The sequence below is a fragment of the Tachyglossus aculeatus genome, chromosome X3, assembly GCF_015852505.1.
Source record: "Tachyglossus aculeatus isolate mTacAcu1 chromosome X3, mTacAcu1.pri, whole genome shotgun sequence".
NCBI lineage: Eukaryota > Metazoa > Chordata > Mammalia > Monotremata > Tachyglossidae > Tachyglossus > Tachyglossus aculeatus.
The window spans coordinates 24941596-24967239 of NC_052099.1; the positions used below are offsets into that span (position 1 = coordinate 24941596).

At 42.6% G+C, this 25644-nt stretch overlaps 1 protein-coding gene and 1 non-coding gene across 2 annotated transcripts; one reads left to right on the forward strand and one right to left on the reverse strand.

Moving 5' to 3' along the window:
* The first annotated feature begins 238 nt into the window (after positions 1-238).
* ATPSCKMT (ATP synthase c subunit lysine N-methyltransferase) lies at positions 239-21443 on the forward strand. Its single transcript, XM_038770420.1, has 5 exons — positions 239-291; positions 8375-8673; positions 9907-10044; positions 12358-12408; positions 19828-21443. Exons 2-5 carry the CDS (start codon positions 8386-8388, stop codon positions 20032-20034), a joined length of 684 nt encoding a protein of 227 aa, XP_038626348.1. The 5' UTR covers positions 239-291; positions 8375-8385; the 3' UTR covers positions 20035-21443.
* On the reverse strand, positions 15090-15208 carry LOC119948965. The gene has a single exon (XR_005457066.1). It is a non-coding gene; the product is annotated as a 5S ribosomal RNA (ribosomal RNA).
* Positions 21444-25644: the final 4201 nt, after the last annotated feature.

A 25644-nucleotide genomic window follows, 5' to 3' on the forward strand; every position in this document is an offset into this window, starting at 1 on the left:
CGAGGCGTACCTTCTGGAATCGGCCGCCGCTCGACCTTTCCATTTTCAAAGAAGAGGGGGAGTGGGGGAGGGGGGAGAGTATCCGTCGGGAGTTCGGAGGGCGAAAACGATCGGGAAAAATCCAGAAATTATATATTTTTAGTCGGAAACTCTGAGGGGTCATTAGTGTGTTGGATTTAATAGCTGAAGGGAGGGTTTATCTCTTTGAAAGAGAGTTGCCCCCCCCCCCGTCCCGAGAAGTGGTGCAGCCCGCGCGGCTTGGAGGAGGAGATCTCGCGATAGGAGAAGGAGGTGAGCGGCCTGCGCGTTGCCTTGGTTTCTCCCATTGAGAGGGACGGGGGGGGGGGGTGGTCCAGGGTCACTGTGGCACTCGTGGCCCCTCCCTGGGCATCATCTTCATAATAAAATAATTATAAATAATACAAGAAGAGTAATTAATAAGTATAATAAAGCGCTTATTATGTTCATTCAGTCATTCAATCGTCTTTATTGAGTGCTCACTCTGTGCAGAGCCCTGGACTAAGCCCTAGGGACTTAGTTGTGTGACCTTGGGCAAGCCACATCTTTGGCCCGCCCCTGGGCATCATCATCATCATAATATAATAAAAAATAATGCAATAATAATAATAAGTATAATAAGGCGCTTACTGTGTGCAGAGCACTGGACTAAGCCCTAGAGACTTAGTTGTGTGACCCTGGGCAAGCCACTTCTTTGGCCCATCCCTGGGCATCATCATCATCAAATAATAATAAGTATAATAAAGCGCTTACTATGTTCATTCATTCATTCAATCATATTTATTGAGTGCTCACCGTGTGCAGAGCACTGGACTAAGCACTAGGGACTTAGTTGTGTGACCTTGGGCAAGCCACTTAACTTCTTTGGCCCGTCCCTGGGCATCATCATAATATAAAAAAAAATACAATAATAATAATAAGTATAATAAAGCGCTCACTGTGTGCAGAACACAGGACTAAGCCCTAGAGACTTAGTTGTGTGACCTTGGGCAAGCCACTTCTTTGGCCCGTCCCTGAGCATCATCATCATCATAAAAATAATAATAAATAAGTATAATAAAGCGCTTACTATGTTCATTCATTCAATCGTATTTATTGAGTGCTCACTGTGTGCAGAGCACTGGACTAAGCCCTAGAGACTTAGTTGTGTGACCTTGGGCAAGCCACATCTTTGGCCCGCCCCTGGGCATCATCATCATCATAATATAATAAAAAATAATACAATAATAATAATAAGTATAATAAAGCGCTTACTGTGTGCAGAACACTGGACTAAGCCCTAGAGACTTAGTTGTGCGACCCTGGGCAAGCCACTTCTTTGGCCCACCCCTGGGCACATTCATCATCATAAAATAATAAATAAGTATAATAAAGCGCTTACTATGTTCATTCAGTCATTCAATCATATTTATTGAGTGCTCACCGTGTGCAGAGCACTGGACTAAGCAGTAGGGACTTAGTTGTGTGACCTTGGGCAAGCCACTTAACTTCTTTGGCCCAATCCTGGGCATCATCATCATAATATAATAAAAAATAATACAATAATAATAATAAGTATAATAAGGCGCTTACTGTGTGCAGAGCACTGGACTAAGCCCTAGAGACTTAGTTGTGTGACCTTGGGCAAGCCACTTGACTTCTTTGGCCCGTCCCTGGGCATCATCATCATCATAAAATAATAATAAGTATAATAAAGCGCTTACTATGTTCATTCATTCAATCGTATTTATTGAGTGCTCACTGTGTGCAGAGCCCTGGACTAAGCCCTAGGGACTTAGTTGTGTGACCTTGGGCAAGCCACTTCTTTGGCCCGCCCCTGGGCAGCAGCATCATCATAATATAATAAAAAATAATACAATAATAATAATAAGTATAATAAGGCGCTTACTGTGTGCAGAGCACTGGACTAAGCCCTAGAGACTTAGTTGTGTGACCTTGGACAAGCCACTTAATCAATCAATCGTATTTATTGAGCGCTTACTATGTGCAGAGCACTGTACTAAGCGCTTAATAATAATGGCATTTGTTAAGCGCTTACTATGTGCAGAGCACTGTTCTAAGTGCTGGGGGTGGATACAAGGTGATCAAGTTGTCCCATGTGGGGCTCACAGTCTTAATCCCCATTTTACAGATGAGGTAACTGAGGCTCAGAGAAGTTAAGTGACTTGCCCAAGGTCACACGGCAGACATGTGGCGGAGCCGGGATTCGAACCCAGACCTCTGATTCCAAAGCCCGTGCTCTTCTCCACTGAGACACGTTGCTCCTCTGTCTGCTCCTCTGTTGCTCCACTTAACTTCTTTGGCCCATCCCTGGGCATCATCGTCATCATAAAATAATAATAAATAAGTATAATAAAGCGCTTACTATGTTCATTCATTCATTCAATCGTATTTATTGAGCGCTCACTGTGTGCAGAGCCCTGGACTAAGCACTACGGACTTAGTTGTGTGACCCTGGGCAAGCCACTTCTTTGGCCCGTCCCTGGGCATCATCATCATCATAATATAATAAAAAATAATGCAATAATAATAATAAGTATAATAAGGCGCTTACTGTGTGCAGAGCACTGGACTAAGCCCTAGAGACTTAGTTGTGTGACCTTGGACAAGCCACTTAACTTCTTTGGCCCGTCCCTGGGCATCATCATCATCATAAAATAATAATACATAAGTATAATAAAGTGCTTACTATGTTCATTCATTCATTCAATCGTATTTATTGAGTGATCACCGTGTGCAGAGCACTGAACTAAGCAGCAGGGACTTAGTTGTGTGACCTTGGGCAAGCCACTTAACTTCTTGGGCCCATCCCTGGGCATCATCATCATCAAGCACCTATGACCATTTTTCGATCTAGAAAGCTGTCCTTGGACCTCTTAACAGTGAAAGTATTGCTTCCATCCCTACTGAAGGTTATGCACTATGTTTAAACAAGTGGGAAAATACAACAAAAGCCCAAGACGTGTTTGCTGCATCAGCCTTCTCTCTGATCTCCCCTCCTCGTGTCTCTCTCCACTTCAATCCATCCTTCATGCTGCTGCCCGGATTATCTTTGTCCAGAAACGCTGTGGGCGTATCACTCTCCTCCTCAAAAATCTCCAGTGGCTACCGATCAATCTGCGCATCAGGCAGAAACTCTTCACCCTGGGCTTCAAGGCTGTCCATCCCCTCGCCCCCTCCTACCTCACCTCCCTTCTCTCCTTCTCCAGCCCAGCCCGCATCCTCCGCCGCTAATCTCCTCACGGTACCTTGCTCTCGCTTGTCCCACCATCGACCCCCGGCCCAGGTCCTCCCCCGGGCCTGGAATGCCCCCAATCCCTCTGCCCATCCGCCAAGCTCGCTCTCTTCCTCCCTTCAAGGCCCTGCTGAGAGCTCACCTCCTCCAGGAGGCCTTCCCAGACTGAGCCCCTTCCTTCCTCTCCCCCTCATCCCCCTCTCCATCCCCCCATCTTACCTCCTTCCCTTCCCCACAGCACCTGTATATATGTATATATGTTTGGACATATTTATTACTCTATTTTATTTGTACATATCTATTCTATTTATTTTATTTTGTTAGTATGTTTGGTTTTGTTCTCTGTTTCCCCCTTTTAGACTGTGAGCCCACTGTTGGGTAGGGACTGTCTCTATATGTTGCCAATTTGTACTTCCCAAGTGCTTAGTACAGTGCTCTGCACATAGTAAGCGCTCAATAAATACGATTGATGATGATGATGATGCTGCCCCAGAGCAGCTTCCGATCTAACAATTTTAAGTTTTGGGGTCTTAGTCGTTTTCCCAGTCTCAGGGTGCAACTTAGGCCAGGTTGAAATTTTTTGATCCAATCCTGTTTTAGTTTTGTCCTTCCTTCCCCTTTTCTCTTCTCTTCCCTCAGCACATAAAACTGGTCAGCTGCCTCTCCCACCTTGAGTTCTCAGCATCTTGTGTAGGTCAGTTCTTTGAAAATTGATTTTTCCTTCAGTTCTTCAAAATATTACCGAATAGACTATTTCAGATTCCCAAATTGATAAAAAAAATCTCGATTACTGGAAGCCCCTTCCTCTTCCCCTCGGACCCCCATCTTACCTCCTTCCCTTCCCCACAGCACCTGTATATATGTTTGTACATATTTATTACTCTATTTTACTTGTACACATCTATTCTATTTATTTTATTTTGTTAGTATATTTGGTTTTGTTCTCTGTCTCCCCCTTTTAGACTGTGAGCCCACTGTTGGAGAGGGACCGTCTCTATATGTTGCCAACTTGTACTTCCCAAGCGCTTAGTACAGTGCTCTGCACACAGTAAGTGCTCAATAAATACGATTGATGATGATGATGACTGTCTCTATATGTTGCCAACTTGTACTTCCCAAGCGCTTAGTACAGTGCTCTGCACACAGTAAGCGCTCAATATATACGATTGATGATGATGGAGTTCGCAAAGGTTGTTAAAAGCCGATGATGGCTTTCCTTAAATTAAAAAAGTGAGTATTCTCGAAAATAATTAGGGTTTAAATTTAGAATTGACAGCTTAAAGCATTTAGTATAAAGGATCATGAAGTAGGAACAGTATTTTAAAAATAACGGAAGCCAGGTTTTTGGTTGTGAAACAGTGCTACTGAGGACTTAGAAAAGTACACATTGATGGGTTCTAATTCTTATTAAGTGTCTCTATGTAAAAAGTACCTGTTAAATCAAATATTTTCTGACTACAAATTTATGGCTATTCTGTAGAAATACTAAGAGTAACCAAACAAGCGTGGAAAGGTAACTGCTGCAAACACACATCTGTGTCTAAAGAGGAAGTTCATCGGGATTTTTAGCACACACTTGTGGTGTTTGTAAACGGCAGCTGCGCTCAGCTCCCCTGAAGGAGCTATTCTGGTTTATCAACTAAAAGTCGCTATTATGAGACGTCTTGAATTGTTATTTACATAAGGGTAAGTATATCCAGCTGTCTTCCTGAGAAGTTGTTCCGTCAGGTGGAGAGTGGGGCTGGAGCGTCAGAATTGAGTGAACTCTGGATCTGACCTGTGTAAGACCTCTCCCCGTTTGCCTATTCTACAGAGAACAATATTTCATCGGGGGATTGGGGGGAATAACTAATTCAATTATGAAATATGGTACTTTCCTCTAAAGTGCTTCCATTGCAGTCAAAACATTTAACATTTCATTTTTTGACGTACGCTTTGGGCTGCAGGGAGCTCGAAAGGCCACCTCCAAACAACCACCACCAAGAAGAGTTCATGGATAGGAGCACTTAGAAGATAAGATTTAGGTGTTGGGGAAAAGAGGAGCAAAAGAGTATGTTTTTTCATGCTATCTCTGAGGTGTTTACTTTGTGATGATGATGATGACATTTATTAAGCGCTTACTATGTGCAAAGCACCGTTCTAAGCGCTGGGGAGGTTACAAGGTGATCAGGTTGTCCCACGGGGGGCTCACAGCTTTAATCCCTATTTTACAGATGAGGTCACTGAGGCCCAGAGAAGTTAAGCGACTTCCCCAAAGTCACCCAGCTGACAGTTGGCAGAGCTGGGATTTGAACCCATGACCTCTGACTCCAAAGCCCGGGCTCTTTCCACTGAGCCACGCTGCACTGTTCTAAGCACTGGGGTAGATACAAGTTAATCAGGCCAGGAACAGCCCCTGCCCCACATGGGGAACACAGTCAAGTAGGAGGGAGAACAGGGATTGCATGCCCATTTTGCAGATCAGGTATTGCAGTTGGGGAAACAGACACAGAGACGTTCAGTGACTTGTCCTTAGTCATCATCATCATCATCATCATCATCAATCGTATTTATTGAGCGCTTACTATGTGCAGAGCACTGTACTAAGCGCTTGGGAAGTACAAATTGGCAACACATAGAAACAGTCCCTACCCAACAGTGGGCTCACAGTCTAAAAGGGGGAGACAGAGAACAAAACCAAACATACTAACAAAATAAAATAAATAGAATAGATATGTACAAATAAAATCAATAAATAAATAGAGTAATAAATATGTACAAACATATATACATATATACAGGTGCTGTGGGGAAGGGAAGGAGGTAAGATGGGGGGATGGAGAGGGGGACGAGGGGGAGTGGCAGAATCGGGCACTGGCTTCAGGCCTGTGGTTTATCCTCATCAATCATATTTATTGAGCGCTTACTGTGTGCAGAGCACTGTACTAAGCGCTTATCCATTAGGCCATGCTGTTTCCCCAGTCTAACAAATTCTGCTAGTGCTTAACGAACTCAGTAATAACTGGGCCATAGCTACTTGACACTGCTGGAATATTCTGGAATCCGTTAATATAATATAACCTGTATATATGTTTGTACATATTTATTACTCTATTTATTTTACTTGTACATATCTATTCTATTTTATTTTGTTAGTATGTTTGGTTTTGTTCTCTGTCTCCCCCTTTTAGACTGTGAGCCCACTGCTGGGTAGGGACTGTCTCTATATGTTGCCAACTTGTACTTCCCAAGCACTTAGTACAGTGCTCTGCACACCGTAAGCGCTCAATAAATACGATTGATTGATGGATTGCTGAAGTCCTGCTTTGAAAAAGATCAGGTCTGTTGCTTCAAGCCGCTATTGGATTAAACTTTTTTTCTACCAAGTTCAAGAAGCATGTGAATAAAGTGAAATGAGTTACTCGATGCCTCTTATTGCAGTGGTGTTTTCTGACCAACTGGCTGTCCCCAAGTATGGGAATTTCAAAATGAAGTCTACAAGGGGTGGTGGTTGTCGCACATGATGACTTATTCACCTGACTTCCATGGAGGCAGATGACTTCAAATATAACGTTAGAGCTGGAGATTTCTTTGTGAATTATTGAGGCAGCCTGCTCCTGTAAAATGAGTTTGTCCAGTTGTAACATGCAAACGAAGGACTTCTCCCATACTTTTCCCTTTGTACTAAATATTGTTCTTTTTGAATGTGTGAAATACTGATTTACATATCCAGTATTTGTCATTTGACACTCTTCATAAAAAGCACATTCATTTAATCAATCAATCAATCAATCGATCAATCGTATTGAGCGCTTACTGTGTGCAGAGCACTGTACTAAGCGCTTGGGAAGTACAAGTTGGCAACATATAGAGACAGTCCCTACCCAACAGTGGGCTCACAGTCTAAAAGGGGGAGACAGAGAACAAAACCAAACATACTAACAAAATAAAATGAATAGATATGTACAAGTAAAATCAATCAATAAATAGAGTAATAAATATGTACAAACATATATACATATATACAGGTGCTGTGGGGAAGGGAAGGAGGTAAAATGGGGGGGATGGAGAGGAAGGAAGGGACTCAGTCTGGGAAGGCCTCCCAGACTGAGGACGACACTAAGAGTCCAATAACTCACTTCCTTTGTTTAATTTTCTTTAAAGATTATTACACCAGTAACTTGGTGCTATTCTAAAGAATATGTTGAATAAAGGAGAACTATGAGTTCTTATTACTGTATTTACATAAGTGTCATTTGTTAGGAAAAAATGCATGCATTATCTTGCATGCTAAAATGCTCGTTCATTTGGTGCTTGAGAACGTTATAGCCCAGATAACAAATTTAATCTTTACTTAGTGGCAGGATTTGTAGCATTTTTTCTTTTTTGCAATCACAAGACTTGTGTTCCCAATTTTCTGTAAATTGCATTCATGAGATTTATAATAGAAGTCAGCTCTCTTTGGCTGAGGATTTTCCCTGTCCCCAAGGGTCTGTGTTAAAAAATAAAATTGATAATACTGATGGTTGGATAATTATATGGTTATGTGGCTATGTTCTCATCAATAAATGTATGGGATTCATACTCAAAATCTGTGTTTGTGTTACTAGATTATTGTACCCATAAATCTACTCCAATCCAGATAAGAATAGACTGCCTTCCATTTTGCATTTATTCAATGTGCAGTTTCCTTAGATGACTATGGTCACACAAAAACAATGTGCTAGAAAGAAAACATTCTGGAATCCGTTAATATAATATAATTTTCTCTGAGACACTTGAATATTGGTAACAGGATTTATGGCTCTTATTTGTGCCCTTAGATTTTAAAGTAGATTATATTTCATTTATATTCATCATAGTTCATTCACAGCTTTCTGTCCTTCAATGAGATGAGATCACTGATGGTGAGATTTTATGTGTGTGCCTGTTTGCTAAAAACCAATGTGAGACCGACAATCCCTTCATCACTGTGCTTATTAAGAAGCTTCATTTGCTGCAGTTGTTACCCCCAGTGCCAACTGCTGTTTCCGTTTCTTCCGCTTGGTTCCATGATGTTCCCCAAATCCCTGCCCTATGTATCAGTAGAAAAACATTCTATTATTTCAGGTGATGTGATAGATTACGTTTGTCCCTTTCTAGATGCCTGTACGATGAAGACGAAAGAGCTTCAGGAAGGAAAACACACAAACGATGATGCGTTTGCCAGTTTTGATACTGACCATTTGGGGAAAAGAAATTGGGGTCTCTTGGTCCCTGGGGTCGTTGGGGGGACCTTGGTGGCTCTGTATGCAGTTGCAACTCCATTTGTAACCCCAGCGCTCCGAAAAATTTGCCTTCCTTTTGTACCGGCGACCTCAACCCAGATCGAAAATGTTCTGAAAATGTTACGGCGGCGAAGTGGATCCCTGGTAGACATTGGCAGTGGTGATGGGCGTATTGTGAGTTACATTCTGAAGTGCTCGACATACCTATGCAAAATGACATTATAGTGGGGGTCAGGGTGATTACTGTTGCTAAGGTGGTATATGCTCCTGGTCATTTGGGTAGGGACTGTCTCTATATGTTGCCAACTTGTACTTCCCAAGCGCTTAGTACAGTTCTCTGCACACAGTAAGCGCTCAATAAATACAATTGATTGATGGCCATGGCCTCCCTCCCTTCCTCTTTCCCTCCCTTCCTCTTTCCCTCCCTTCCTCTTTCCCTCCCTTCCTCTTTCCCTCCCTTCCTCTTTCCCTCCCTTCCTCTTTCCCTCCCTTCCTCTTTCCCTCCCTTCCTCTTTCCCTCCCTTTTTCTTTCCCTCCCTTTTTCTTTCCCTCCCTTCCTCTTTCCCTCCCTTCCTCTTTCCCTCCCTTCCTCTTTCCCTCCCTTCCTCTTTCCCTCCATCCCTCACCTTTTTCTCCTTTCTCCCCTTCCTCCTTCCCTCCTGACTCTGAAGGGTTGCGGAGCCCCCGGAAACCTCCATGGTAGGTGGGAAAATTCTCCGCGCGGTCCTCCCTCGGGGGAAGGGACAAAGGATTCCCCGGTGGGAACGGTGCAAGGTGAGCAGTCCTAGGGGCCCCATCCACAGCCACGGGTCCCTGGCCTCTTGGAAGTTGCCCCAACCTGGCCGCGGGCCCTAGGCAGACTTCCAGGCATAGATACCCACTGCCCTCTCACCCTGGCAGCAGTGTGGCTTTGTACCATCTGCTGCAGCTCCTATGGAGATCGTGGTGGCCTTGGATTACCCGTTGTGGGGTGTTTGGTGATGAACCCCACTTAGCTGAAGCCCTGGGTGGTGGTTTTATTAATAATAATAATAATAATAATGGTATTTGTTAAGTACTTACTATGTGAAAAGCACTGTTCTAAGTGCTGATTTTAAATGCCCCATCCACTTTCCAGCTGGAGAGAGACATTTGGTTTCAGGAAGAGCCAGATATGGCTCCCAGACCAAAGGTTGCAGACCTCCATGTGCCCCAGTAGAAACTCTGCATCTGCAATCTCAGTTGGACAAACTTTGTGCAATTATTGGATATGATGAAATGTGGTAGGCAATAAGAAGCCTGCTATAAAAGAATTTGATTTTGGCCGAAAACACAGGGAGCCAGACTCAAATACGGTCTTGTCTTTTAACTATCACGCCATGCTGATTTGCTTCTCGGGTTTGAGCGAATGTTATTATGTTTCTGTAGGTGATAGCAGCTGCAAAAGAAGGATTCAGAGCTGTTGGTTACGAGTTAAACCCGTGGCTAGTGTGGTACTCTAGATACCGAGCTTGGAGAGAAGGCGTACACCACACTGCCAAATTTTACATCTCAGATCTGTGGAAGGTATGTAAATTGACGCTGTCTCTGGAGATCGCTCTTTAAAAAGTGCAGCAAGTTGTGATTAAGAAGAGCCCAGGTCGTGCTCGGGTGCCAACTTTCGATTGTGGGGTTGAACTTAGGGTGGGGCTTTGAGGCGGCAGGGCAAGGCGAAAGAGGAGGGATGAAGGAGGATTAAATGGGTGGAAAATAATAATGGCATTTGTTAAGTGCTTACTATGTACAAAGCACTGTTCTAAGTGCTGGAGAGGTTACAAGGTGATCAGGTTGTCCCACCGGGGGCTCACAGTCTTAATCCCCATTTTACAGATGAGGGAACTGAGGCACAGAGAAGTTGTGACTTGCCCAAAGTCACACAGCTGACAATTGGCAGAGTCATGATGTGAACCCATGACCTCTGACTCCAAAGCCCGGGCTGTTTTCCACTGAGCCACAATAAGGGCGTGGAGGAGAAGGGGAGGCAGAGGCAGGGGGACAGTTTAGATGAAACAATAGTGATAATAAGATGAATTGGCAAGATATTCAACTTTCCTGCCATTTTGTCTTCTCTTTCTGCTCTGCTGCAACCTATGCCTTGCCCTTCCTGGTTGGACTGTGGCCTTCTCATCTCTGCACCCCTGAGATTGGGCTGTTCACCACCTTCACCCCATCCAAGTGCATGCCCCCGGCAATCTGGGGGACCCCAGGGGGATGAGGCAGCGGCTGCATCCTCCCCCTAGCCCTTGCCATACAGTGACTGCGTCTTCATTGCTTGCCGCTGCATTCCTGCCCCAACAGCCACCCACGCAACCTCCGCTATCCCCCCATGGGTCGCCCAGGACGGACCGGGTTGGGGTGGAGGCAGGCAGATAATAATGATGGTATTAGAGAAGCAGCGTGGCTCAGTGGAGAGAGCCCGGGCTTTGGAGTCAGAGGTCATGGGTTCAAATCTCAGCTCCGCCAATTGTCAGCTGGGTGACTTTGGGCAAGGATTAAAAGCTTAGTACAGTGCTTTGCACACAGTAAGTGCTCAATAAATACGATTGATTCTCTGAGCCTCAGTTACTTCATTTGTAAAATGGGGATTAAGACCGTGAGCCCCCAGTGGGACAACCTGATCACCCTGTAACCTCCCCTGCACTTAGAACAGTGCTTTGCACATAGTAAGCGCTTAGTAAATGCCATCATCATCCTCATTGTTAAGCGCTTACTATGGTCAAGCACTGTTGGGAGATACAAGGTAATCAGGTTGTCCCATGTGGGGCTCACAGTCTTTCATCCCCGTTTTCCAGGTGAGGTAACTGAGGCCCAGAGGAGTGAAGTGACTTGCCGACTCCTAAGCCCATGCTTTTTCCACTGAGCCACGCTGCAGATGGCTCAACCTACAGAGCATTGGAAACGGGAGGGTCACCCAGTCAGTCAGCCGTACTTATTGAGCGCTTACTGTGTGCAGAGCACTGTATTAAGGGTGCAATATAACAATATAACAGACACGTTTGCGAGGCTGTCCTGTTCCTCAAGTGGATGGATTCACAGATATCAAGCGCTTAGTATAGTGCTCTGCACTTAGTAAGCGCTCAATAAATACGATTGATGATGATATCGTAAAAGAAGTACTGAATAATGGGTATCATGCATTGGTACCACAGTCAGATCTCAATGGGAGTTCTTATTGATTATCATTTAGATCATGCCCTTGTCAATCAGGTCCACTTTATATACTGCTTTTTTCTTTAAAGCAGTGACTGTATTAAATCTACAGTAACAGTCCTCACTGTGCTTTGTATTTTAGGAGCATTTAAAACTCCCCCAGGTGTACACTACTTTCCACGGAGTATCTGGAACGTTATTTTTTCTTACATACGATTTCTCAAGTGTAGCAATATTAGTGTTTCGCTTTCCAAAATTCATTTGACGCTTCAGTAACCGGGACTCCCACGAATCAGCATTTCATGGCTTTGCTTCTGCAGTGTTGTAGTAAACAAATGCCTGCTATGCATGAATCTCTCTCTTTTTAAAAATAAAATGGGAATTTTTCCGTGTGCAGTGTTGGCTATATAATCGTTTACTTTTTTCATCTTGAAGACCGGTTTAATATTTATGGTAAAAGGAAGAAGGGGGAGGAGCACAGAACTGAAAAAGTTGCAACAATTGAAAGTGAATTAAGATAATTCTGGAGTGGCAGAGGTAGAAAGTGCTTATGGTTGCTTGCAAAATTCCGCTTTTATTAGAAAAGAATAAATGCAGACTGTCAACTCGTACTTGTCACTGCATCTATTCGGAGTGTGCTTAGTTGTCAGTTTTCACATTTAAGTGGATCTCAATTTTTTTTCCGTATAGGTTAGTTTTTCACAGTATACGAACGTCGTTATTTTTGGGGTACCTCAGATGGTAAGTGTTTTCTCTTTTTCTCCGTGTCCATGGGATTATTTTGATAAGATAGCCTGTGACTGCTTATTGATCTGTCGCAGATTGTTAGCATCTGTCGATGTGCGATAAAACAGGATTTTGCTTCAGGCTCTGGAAAAGTTTATAAAGTTTAAGATGTTGGTGCATTTAAAAATCTTTCAGATAAAAATCTCAATTATCTCTTCACGATTTGAATTTCCAGTTGGGAGTACTACTTCATGGGGTCCCAAACTGTAATATAGTTCAAAATCAGAATGGTATGACCACTTACACGCAGCTTAAATTACTTGGAAAAGTTTAATGGAATGTTCACTTGGAATTGATCATTCTTCAGATTTTTCGGTAAGATAATTTTCAGGGCGGATGAGCATTGACTAGTTTCAATTTACCTCTGTAGAATGAGCCGCCAAAGAACAGAATATTGAACTTTGATTACGTACTTTCAGAAGTGAAAGTACCGGCGCAAGGTCGTGGTGGGTAGTTTGATTATCCTTCCCAGCCTTTGGAAAGATTAGCATGATGGGATGTTTTTTATGCAACTGCTGGTTTGCAGGCCATTCAAGGAAGCTGTTTTTCATTTTTAGAAAATCAATATGTATCGCTTCAACTGTGTAGTGAAATTGTGTGTGGTCATTTAAAGTTTTTATGTAAATTTATTTTTGTTGAACTCATTCAGACTAATCTTTTCGAGAACTGTCATTTTTGTTCTCAGTACACAGCCTGGGAACATCAGTTTTATTTTCTGTACAGTTTATATTTTATTGAATATTCAGTGCTGTTTATCTTTTCAGTTGGTTCAGATGTTTCCTTCTGTCTCTCACCTCCCATAATTAGTCCTCCCCTCTCTTGATTTTGGGGGTTAAAGGTGGAGGTTGGTTTATTTAGCCATCTCTTCATTTCAGCAGTGAAGAGAGTAAAATGGCAACAATCTAGAACATTATTGGACTTCCAGTAATTTTGAAATCACAACAGCGTTAAGATCATCCTTATGCGATATTCTTTAAAGCACTCAATCAGCACTCTCCCCATCGTACCTCAGCCCACTAATGTACTCCAGCCCTGCGCGCACACTCCGCTCCTCTAGTGCCAGGTTACTCACTGTTCCCCGATCTCATCTGTCTCTCTGCCAACCCCTTCCCTCCGTCCTCCTCCATATATACTGGACCACCAGCCTCTCCACCTTCAAAGTATTACTAAAGTCACATCTCCTCGAAGGGAAAGCTGTGTGGCTTAGTGGAAAGAGCATGAGCTTTCGAGTCAGAGGTCGTGGCACATAATAAGCACTTAATACCATCATTATTATTAAGGGACCTCCCCCAATTAAGCCCTCTTTTCGCTCTCCCTCCTGTGTCGTCTATGCATTTCAATCTCTGAGCTCTGAACACTTGAGTTTTGCCCTCCCCCTTCAGCACCTAAGTACGTATAATAATGATCATAATAATAATGATGATGGTATTTGTACTTCATGATAGATGATTGTATTTGTATTTGTAGATGATGGTATTTCTTACTATGTGTGAAGCACTGTTCTAAGCGCTGGTATAGGTACAAGGTTTCCAGGTTGTCCCACTTGGAGCTTTCAGGCTTAATCCCCATTTTACAGATGAGGTAACTGAGGCCCAGAGAGGTGAAGTGACTTGTCCAGGGTCACACAGCAGACGAGTGCCAGAGCTGGGATTAGAACCCAGGACCTCTGACTCCCAAGCCCGGGCTCTTTCCACTGAGCCATGCTGCGTCTCTAATATAGCTTTAACACATCTTTCTCTAACATATCTTTAAATTATATATTTATAAATTACTTATTCATATTAACGTCTGTCTCCCCCTCTAGACTAGCTTGTTATGGGCCAGGAACCTGTCTGCTAATTCTGTTGCAGTGTACTCTCCCAAGAGCTTACTACAGTGCTCTGCATAGAGTAAGAGCTCAATAAATATGATTGATTGACTGACTAATGCTCTTTTTCATCATCATCATCATTTATCGTATTTATTGAGCGCTTACTGTGTGCAGAGCACTGTACTAAGCACTTGGGAAGTACAAGTTGGCAACATATAGAGACAGTTCCTACCCAACAGCGGGCTCACATTCAGTTTTAGGAGGTAAGGGGACTAGGTGTTGGTTTTAATAAGATAAAATTTTCAAACTCTGGTATATTTCTACTCTTGTACCTCTTTTAAAGAAAGTATTTTTATACAGGGAGCAGAAATGATATGAATTGATGAAAATTTATTGTTAGGGATAAGTAGTATTCCAGGAGAGGGCAGTAGACACCTTTACTAAAAGGACTGTTGCGCTTATGATATGAAGAAATACAGACAGTGGATATTAGCAAAACTCGCTTGCCGATAAAGAGAGGGTATTTTCCAGATCCTAAAGTAGGACAGGATGTGGGGCTTCCAGGGAGGTAGGTCCAGGTAAGTGATGAGAGATGGAGAGAATGAGAGAGAAAAAGAAGACGGGTGAAAAAGGGAGAGGGGGGAGAGAGGGAAAGAGAAACGTACCCACAAAGGAGGATCAATCAATCAATCGTATTTATTGAGCGCTTACTGTGTGCAGAGCACTGTACTAAGCGCTTGGGAAGTACAAGTTGGCAACATATAGAGACAGTCCCGACCCAACAGTGTTCTCACAGTTTAAAAGGTGGGCTCACAGTCTAAAAGAAAAAATACAGCACCCGGTATTCCCAGGCGGTCTCCCATCCAAGTACTAACCAGGCCCGACCCTGCTTAGCTTCCAAGATCAGATGAGATCGGGCGCGTTCAGGGTGGTATGGCCGTGTCCATCACGCAGACGGACATGTTTGCAGAGCAAAGCAACAACAACACGTTAAAGTAGCAGCTGAATGCAGCCACTACTGATCCCTTGGTGAAGTGCCTGGTCAAGACTCCATAGAGAAGCAGCGTGGCCTATTGGATAGAGCACGGGCCCGGGAATAAGAAGGACCTGGGTTCTAATCCCGGTTCCACCACTTGTCTGCTTGGGCAAGGCACTTCACTTCTCTGGGCCTCAGTTTCCACATCTGTAAAGTGGGGGTGAAGACCGTGAGCCCCATGTGGAACGCGGACTGTGTCCAAACCGATTAACTTCGTATCTATCCCAGCGCGTCAAACAGTGCCTAGCACACATGGCCCAGTGGAAAGAGCCCGGGCTTGGGAGCCAGAGGTCATGGGTTCTAATCCCGGCTCCGCCACTTGTCAGCTGTGTGACTTTGGGGAAGTCACTTGATTTCTCTGGGCCTCAGTTACCTCATCTGTAAAATGGGGATTAAGACTGTGAGCCCCAGGTGGGACAACCTGATCACCTTGTCTCCGCCCCCCCCCCCCGTGCTTAGAACAGTGTTTCGCACATAGTAAGTGCTTAACAAATGCCATCGTTATTATTATTATTATTATTAAATACCATTTTTTAAAAAGTCCATAGGCAGTGCTTCTATGGGGCAGGCAGAGGTGGGACTCAGGAGATCTTTCCTCTTTCTACAACTATTGCTTGGTTCAATGCTGGGCTTCCCACTTTCTTGCCAACCTTAGTGACAGCCACAGCAGTCATAGCCACCAAAGCACGCGGATAAAGTTTGCCAGTTCCTGTTGCTTTCTGGTAGTGGGCAGTTCCAGAGATAAAGGGCAGGATTTTCATCATCATCATCATCATCAATCGTATTTATTGAGTGCTTACTATGTGCAGAGCCCTGTACTAAGCGCTTGGGAAGTACAAATTGGCAACATATAGAGACAGTCCCTACCCAACAGTGGGCTCACAGTCTATGAGAGGAATGACCATTCTTTTGGAAATATTGGCTGTAGGTGAATTTGGACGCTTGCTGTTCCGTGTCATCTCAGAATACATACGCCCAGGGCAAGCACATTTTTTGAATGCATTTTTCTACTGGAAAATAATTATGCTAAGGCAGGCAGCACTCTGCTCGTAAATGGGCTGCAAATTCTAACTGTGGGGTAGCCGTCACTCCAGGGAAGCTTTCTGCCTGTTTTAACTAGTAGCCTGGACTTCATCGCTGCAATGTCCAGTTTGGGGTGGGCACTGGCCCCATGTCTAGGTGCTTTGCCTGTAGGGAGGGAAAAATAATTATTACAACTGCCACCTCTCCCCTTCTGACATCCTGCAGGCAGTGGTGGAGTCTTAGCTCCATTTCAGCATAATCCAAGGTTCCTGGACTCAGTGCGTGACTTCCTCATCTTGTATCCAAACCAGCTCTCCCTCTTTGGGGGTTTGACCTCTCTGATTATGCCAGCACCAGAGGTCAGCTCTTTTATCCCCGCTTAGTGGGGCGAGGGGCGAAGGGGCGATACCCAGTCAGGAGCAAAGAGGTGTATGTGTTCCATACTTCTGAAGAGGTCCTGTCCAGTGAGCATGTTGACAGATTCCAGAGGATGAGTGAACCGCTTCCTTGGCATAGTTGATGTGGTTTCCAGTGAGTTGCCAAGTTATCCCAGTCTGTTGGCTAGTTTGTCCTTGCCCAGGGGACGGTGGATAACACCTGCTGCCCTTAGGGATAGGAGGGGGATCCTAACTAAGGGTGAAAGCCCTGGGAAGTTTGGATCCAAATATCTACAGGCCACCCACCCCCTGCCATCTCAGGTAGGAAAAGCACAGGAGGAACATTGCGCTACTTACCCTACCTTCAGTAGGGACCGCCTCTATATGCTGCCAACTTGTACTTCCCAAGCGCTTAGTATGGTGCTCTGCACACAGTAAGCGCTCAATAAATACGATTGATTGATTGATTGATCTTTCAGCTGCCCTTTGCCAGCTGCCCTCCTCCAGGAGGCCTTCCCAGACTGAGCCCCTTCCTTCCTCTCCCCCTCGTCCCCCTCTCCATCCCCCCATCTTACCTCCTTCCCTTCCCCACAGCACCTGTATATATGTATATATGTTTGTACATATTTATTACTCTATTTATTTATTTATTTATTTATTTATTTTACTTGTACATATCTATTCTATTTATTTTATTTTGTTAGTATGTTTGGTTTTGTTCTCTGTCTCCCCCTTTTAGACTGTGAGCCCACTGTTGGGTAGGGACTGTCTCTATATGTTGCCAATTTGTACTTCCCAAGCGCTTAGTACAGTGCTCTGCACATAGTAAGCGCTCAGTAAATACGATTGATGATGATTGATAATGATGATGATATTTTCCTTCTTTTCCCCTCCGTGTCTTCCTTAAAATTATGATGTTATTGTGGAATTTATTAAGTACTTTTTATGTGTAATGCAGTGTTCTAAACACTGGACTAAATGCAAGATAATCAAGTTAGACACAGTCCCTGTCCCACAAGGGGCTCCCAGATTAAGGGGGTGGGAATAGGATTTAATCCCCATTTTACGGATGAGGGAACTGAGGCACAGAGAAGGTAATGATGACCAGGTGGGATTCGAACCCAGGTCCTCTGACTCCAAGGCCTGTGCTCTTTCCATTAGGCATGGCTGCCGCCTCCTCTTTTTTCAACTTTCTGTTCCTTCACCTTGGGTTCCTTGATGCAGTAAATCTGATGAGTAGGAGCACTGATGAACACAGCTCAGAAAAAGAGGTGGCAAACATATAAGCGCTTAGCGCTGTGCACACAGTAAGTGCTCAATAAATACGATTGAATGAATTTAAACACAAGTGTCTCCCCTAGGCTATAGAAGGCCAATCGAACAACACCATGTGCAAGAAAGTCACGCATTTATTTCACTTACAGGAAAAGAAACACACCTCTGGAAGATTTAACTTCTCGAAGCCAAGGTGGCTGCCAAAAACACAATGCCTGTAGTATTTATACACCTTTCCTACCTCTTTTCCCCATAGGTTACTAAATTTCATTATCAAGGAAAGACCAGTGAAAATATTGCCCTAATTTGGCCCAGGAGTGTATTACATTTTTCTACTACATTTCTAGAGCTCAGAAAGAGCAAATACTAGGGTGAAATGATTTAAAAAGTCCCATCAGCTCCTTTGATGTAAAAGCACATATCTAAGCCTTCAATGTGGCTGAGTCATTTATTCTTATTAATAGCTTTTTGGTGAGGCCAATTTATCTTGAGACTTTTGAGCTCTTAAACTTCTGCTATTTGAAGTTTTCAAGGTATAATTGGACTATCATGAGTTAGTGTCACTTTCAAACATAATTGTGTGTGTGTAATTTTGCCTTCTATTAAAGCAGACATACCACATCACTGCTTCTCTTTGTGTGTGATATCATGAATTACATTCATTGCATATTTATGCATAATTTAGTCAGTTAATTTCTTATGATGTAAGTAGTTCCTTTCATTTTCACATTTATCTTGACTCAGCACGACAGTTATTTTTATGTAAAAGAAACCCTAAAAAAGAAAAGAACACTAGTAAGATGAAGAAGCCTGGTATTGTCCTTGTTATGAGCAAAACTACCATATGAAGCCCTTGAAATTTTAGAAAAACAGTAAATACTGTATTCTTTGGCATATTTTAGTGCATTTTATTTTCAGGAAAGGAACTCATACATTTATCCTACTAGCAGTAAAATGATAGTTTTGAAATATTCTGAAATTACCAAAATTCTCACTAAGATTTTTATAAATGTCATTTGAGCCAATATTTTGTTAACTTTTTATCTTAATGAAGTAGTAAACCCACCTCACCACAACTACTTATAAATCCAAGGGTTCTCCTCAAATCTCTGTAGAATCATTTTTGATTAACTCAATACTAACTCCAAAAATATATTCATTCAGTCAATCATATTTATTGAGCACTTGCTGTGTGCAGAGCGCTGTACTAAGCGCTTGGGAAGTACAAATCGGCAACACATAGAGACAGACGTTCCCTAACCAACGACGGGTTCATAGTCCATTGTTACTAATTTGCTTCCTTTTTCATTTCTATATTTCAGGGTGGAGTGGAAAACTTGAAAACTGAAAAAAAAATAATTGTTTACAGTGGCTAAAAAGAAATAATTATTTCTTTAACTTACTAAGTCAATGAAGTAACTAACACAGCATTTGGAAACAAATTATAAAAAAGCCTGTTACAAGATGAATAGCAGCAATTGTACAAATAGAGATAAAATGAACAGTATTCATTTTCTTAGGTCAGATCTGATATTAATTAAAACTGGGAGAAATTTCCTCCGTATAGTATTATTTAGTTTTCTAGAAGCACTTTTTAACCTGAAGCAATAAGCTTTTGCACAAATGAGGTGTAAATTTGACATACCATTAATCTACTCAATAAAACCCATTGCAAATGGTAAGACAGATAAATCACTGTAAAGTGCTCTTGATCTTTAAGTTGTTATTGAATAAGATTTAGCCAAACCCAGTTGAAGACGTAGTTCCCTAATTTTTAAAGTGCTTTGAGATGAGCATATTTATAAATTTGCTATTTTAAGGTATGCGGATAACTGCTGCTTATTGTTCCGTAGATGCTGCAGTTGGAGAACAAACTTCAGTTAGAACTTGAGGAAGATTCTAGAGTCATTGCCTGCCGGTTTCCTTTTCCACACTGGACTCCAGATCACATAACTGGAGAGGGAATAGATACTGTATGGGCATATGATTCCAAGTCATTCAAAGAAAGTGGAAAGAGATGCCCGGTGGTACTCAGTCAAAGAAAAAAGAAGCATGACTGAAACATCTCCTTAAATGTTAAATGAGAGGATCTTCAAATGGTGCTGTTGACGTAACTGTACTGACAAGAAAGCTACCGAGGAGACATCGGGCAGAAATATGAACCGGTCTTCGTGTAGAATATCCCGAAATGATGGAGCAAGAAATCACAGAACGAAAGAATAGATGGTCAAGCATATAGGTAGATTTTTAAACCCCGAAAGTAAGTCCTCCCAAATGCCAAATATTTTGTCATTATACCTTGTAGATTCTCAATCAGAATGAATGGACAATGATAATGATGAAATATATCAGTGGGTAGAGATTTAAGAAAAGAGTGTCCTTTTGAAAATTTGAGTCTGGAAAAAAGCAGCAGTATTTCCGTGCCTTGAAATACGTGTTTTCTTAATGTCTTGGTCTTTGAGGATATTTTATCCTATTCCAACTCCAGAAACTCTAATCACACAAGGTTCATTATCAGCAACTTCACTGTGTTTGGCAAAGTTGTCAGTTGATAGTCTCTGAAGAGGCATTTAAATTTAGACATAGATTTGCTAAGTGTTTGGCACATAGCACTTAACAAATACCATAATAATAATTATTATTTTCTCAAACTAATGGAGGGCGATTGACTTTGTGTACTTAGTATAAGACTGAAGGTAGCTTGAAAGCATTTCATGGATTCTGCTGTTATCTCAGTGGCACAATTGACATATCTCTATCCAGGTAAATGATAGGGGGAGTTGCTATTTGAACTTGTGGTCACAATTTGACACAGTGGGGCTGAGATTAGGTTGAGTTTGCAGCTAAAGTGCTTGCATTGTGAGATTGTAGTTCTTCCACATGCCTCCTAATTAGCTCACTTGCTCCTCACCCCACCCTGTTCATCCAACTACAGCCTTTCTAAAATCTGTCAGTCTCCCAGGGCGGTAGGGACATATGCTACAAGACTGAGGGGTGGGAAAGTCTGAAACATTGTCAGTCTATCAGACTGATGAACTGATGACAGGGTCCCTGGTGTTCCAAATTGGGACTAGTCATATTTGCTTTCCCAAAACATCACCTCGTCTACTGGGCTTTTGGGGATATGGGTTGTGTTTATCCTGTATACATTATGGGCTTTCTCCCGAAAAGAAAAAGTCTTCAAAAAACATGCTTGTTTTGGGCAGCTATGACCACCATTTACCATTCTTCAGAAAAGACTGAATTGTTGATTACTCCCTTAATGTTGGAGGATGAGCAGATTTCTATCTATCTTTCATATTGATATAAAGGCTGCGTCGAGCCCATGGAGGAATATCATAGGAAATGCAAAGTGAAGGAAAATATTTATATATAGGGAGTCACGATTTTTATTACGAAATAGCGCGTTACACCTCAAGGGGATTCCTGTTTAGCATATAAATTGGCTGATTGGTGATAATATATTTCAAAATGATAAAACTTTGGTTGGTGATTTGATTGTTACTCCCTTGACTGGAAAGCTGATTTTTTTTTTTCAAATGAGAAGTAACAAGGAAAAAAATACTTCTCACACTAGTGATCCTGGAATTTTCGTTTTGAAGTTAAACTATAATGACGGTTTTAGCAGCTTTTTGTTGCTAAGGAAGGAACATTATTCATCAATTACTGGTTTACCTGAAGAGCTCAGTTATTGAGATGCAACTCATTTGGTCCTCACAACAGCAGAAGATATTCATCAAAGGTTTGTTTCTCCTACAACTGAAAGAGCCAGAATTAGATTAGATATTGGGTCAGTAACAGGTGCTAACTAAAACTCTTAAACAAAGAAATGACAGAGTTGAAGGCCTATCTTTTTGGTGTAATCTCATATCTTCCCATAACTTGTACTTCCCAAGCGCTTAGTACAGTGCTGTGCACACAGTAAGCGCTCAATAAATATGATTGATTGATATCTTCTAGATATGTGTATATAAATACATCATTTTACTTTAGCTCTCCTACTCTGACTCTTTTGAACTGTATTAATATGCGAAAGCACCATTAACCCAGATAGATGGACACACTGCTGTAATAACAGACTTTCGGTAAAAGAGATTTATTTTTTCTAAATGAGAGCCCACGTCAGAAATGAAGCCAATTTACAAGGCAGTATGAACGGTAATAGTGGTTTCTATTGAGCCCCTAAGCCTAAGGAACTTCTACATCACCACATCATCATCATCATTAATAGTATTGCGTTGCCTTCTTTATGCAGAGTACTGAAAAAAGCATGCGTGTTTATGACTTTATGTACTGGAGGCTCATACTGATGAGTCTCAGCGGAATTTACTGTGTGCAGAGCAATGTACAGAATTAGAGGACATGATCCCTGTCCTCTAAGAGCTTGCAGCCTAGACAGAGTCTAGAATAGTATCTAGAAGGACATATGAATTACCTTTTGGAGGAAGAATTAGAGTATTAAAATTTGTACATTAAGTGCCTTGGGGAGGAAGTGCTTAGGTTATGTGGAAAGCTGAAGAGGCTGTGGTGAGGAAATAGGGTGGGAAGATCAGAAATGAATCAGGGAAGGCCTCCTGGAGAAGATGTGATTTCAGGAAGGCTTTTAAAATGGGGAGAGCAGTGTTCTGTTGGAAGCAAAGGGAGGGAGTTTTGGGCTGGGGCGGGGAAGCTCGTGAGCAACCAGTTGATAGTGGGAGAGGTGAGCACAAGGCATGGTGAGTGGGACCTGAGAAGCTGCAGGAAAAAATGGATTAGAGTGCTTAGAATAATAATAATAATAATAGTACTTGTTAAGTGCTTTCTATGTGCCAAGCACTATTCTACGTGCTGACGTAGATACAGATAATTGGGTTGTCCCATGTGGGGCTCACAGTCTTAATCCCCATTTTACAGACTGAGGCCCAGAGAAGTTAAGTGACTTGCCCCAAGTCACATAGCAGACTGGTGGAGGAGACGGGATTAGAACCCATGACATCTGACTCCCAAGCCTGTGCTCTTGTTATGATTATGCCAGTCATCCTCTCTTATGTTCTCCCTGCCTGTCCTGTTCCCATGGGGTTAATGGACACCACGACCAACTGCAATGGTACAATAAACCTACTAATTTTATATGCAAAATGTATTTATGGCCAATATGACAAAATGAGTGCTGATACTGTAGTATCATAGACCAGCAGACTGTTGCCAGGATAACTGTCTTGAAAGCCACTCAGGCCTTGCTGCCCAGATTAGCTGTTTTTAGGATTTCTGTTGAATGTGTATATTTTACAAGATGCTTTAAGTGAAACTTTGGTCAGAAACTTTCACCACTGTTGGCAAAACCCCTATTGTTTCACTCCCTAACTCCCATCATGGTGAGCTGTAGGTAAGACTCGGGAGATAAGCAGCGTGGCTCAGTGGAAAGAGCATGGGCTTTGGAGTCAGAGGTCATGGGTTCAAATCCCGGCTCCGCCACTTGTCAGCTGTGTGACTTTGGGCGAGTCACTTCACTTCTCTGGGCCTCACTTCCCTCATCTGTAAAATGGGGTTGAAGACTGTGAGCCCCATGTGGGACAACTTGATCACCTTGTAACTTCCCCAGCGCTTACAACAGTGCTTTGCACATAGCAAGCTCTTAAGAAATTCCATCATTATTATTATTACTATTATTATATTTAGCCTAGGAAACTCCAGGAAGGGATGGGCATGAACCCTGCTAGGATGCTGTGTCCTGCAGGAAGTGGATGGATGGTGGCTTTTGAGAGCTCAATTAAAATTGTGAGCTTTATGTGGGACAGGAACTGTATCCAACCTGATTAGCTTGTACCTACCCCAGCGCTTAGTACAGTTCCTGGCACAGAGTAAGCATTTAACAAATACCATTAAAAAAAGGATGTCTCTGTTTTCACAGCCATCTTCAATGCTCTTGAGCTCCTGAAGCCCCTCAACTTCCTCTCCTCCAGTTTCCTTTAATTTGGGTTTCTCATGAACTGGATCTTTTTTCATCTCTTCTCTATCCCAAACCGGATCACAGCTCTTCCATCCCCTGCCCTTCTCTTCAGTTTGACAGTCTGTTTTCTTTCTCTAAGTAGCTCACGATCATTTATGTTACTACCTTTTCCCCTTGTCACATTTCGTCGTTCAGAGGTTGAAAAACTGGTACAAGTATTATTCGTAAAGAAAATATTTGAATAGTTATATAATAGCTGTTCAAGTTGGGGACTTTAGCAAGTAAATAGTGCAACCTACTTGAAGGTTGCTATTAAAAATGTAGTAACTTCCCAATAAAAAAAAATATTGAAAAATATAGACTGTTGTCCTGGAAGTCATCAGGCCGTCACTTACATTCATTCATTCATTCATTCAGTCATATTTATTGAGCGCTTACTGTGTGCAGAGCACTGTACTAAGTGCTTGGAAAGTACAAATCAGCAATAGAGACTATCCCTAAATCAGTTGGAAAAGATATTTAATCCCATTTTACAGTTGAGGAAACTGAAGCCCAGAGAAGTTAAGTGACTTTCCCAAAGTCGTGTAGCAGGCAAGTGGCAGAGCCAGAATAAAAGCCCACAGGAAGCGGTGTGGTCTAGTGGAAAGAGCAGGGTGATCCTGGGAGTCAGAGGATCTGGGTTCTAATCCCAGCTCCGCTACTTTTTGGTTTTTAATGGTATTTGTTAAATGCTTACTATGTACCAGGCACTGTTCTAAACACAGGGGTAGTTACAAGCCATTCGGGTTGGACACGGTCCCTGTCCCACATAGGGATCACAGTCTTAATCCCCATTTTACAGATGAGGTAACTGAGGCACAGAGGAATTGAAATGTCTTTCTCAAGGCCACAAAGCAGACAAGTGGCGGAGCCAGGATTACCTGCTGTGTGATCCTGGACAAGTCACTTTTCTATGCCTCAGTTCCGTCATCTGCAAACACATCTTAGAATAAGACGGTGCTTGTTTGACACTGACCTTGACCCCAGGGTTGGAAAGAACAGCTTCAACTGTGCTCTCTATAGCATAGTACAAGGTTCCCACCTGTCCTGCCAGCAATCCGTGGCCCACCTCCGACCTCTGACATGGAATGCCCTCCTTCCTCAAATCCGCCAATCACCCTCCCACCCTAAAAAGCCCTACCGAAGGCCTTCACCTTCTCACTTCCCAGGCTAAGTCCCTCTTTTCCTCAGCTCCCCCTCCTCTCCCCATCACTCCGATTCACTCCCTCTGCTCTCTCCTCTCCCCACCCCACAGCACTTGTATATCTATGTACATATCTATAATTCTATTTCTATTAATGCCTGTTTTACTTGTTCTGGTGTGTATATATATATATATATATATCTCCATCCCCACCTTCTTACCTCCTTCCCTTCCCCACAACACCTGTATATATGTATATATGTTTGTACATATTATTACTCTATTTTACTTGTACATATCTATTCTATTTTATTTTGTTCGTATGTTTGGTTTTGTTCTCTGTCTTCCCATTTTAGACTGTGAGCCCACTGTTGGGTAGGGACTGTCTCTATATGTTGCCAATTTGTACTTCCCAAGCGCTTAGTACAGTGCTCTGCACATAGTAAGTGCTCAATAAATACGATTGATGATGATACAAGGTGGTATAACCCTCCCAGAAGAATATTGTAGGTTTGCAGAGTAGTTTTGAGGTACTGTAGTTACCCTGTTTTCTGGCAA

Coding starts and splice junctions, on each gene's coding strand:
- ATPSCKMT (XM_038770420.1), top strand. CDS start 8,386: ATGAAGACGAAAGAGCTTCAGGAAGGAAAACACACAAACGATGATGCG. Junction 8,674..9,906: donor GCAGTGGTGATGGGCGTATT/GTGAGTTACATT, acceptor ATGTTTCTGTAG/GTGATAGCAGCTGCAAAAGA. Junction 10,045..12,357: donor ACATCTCAGATCTGTGGAAG/GTATGTAAATTG, acceptor TTTTCCGTATAG/GTTAGTTTTTCACAGTATAC.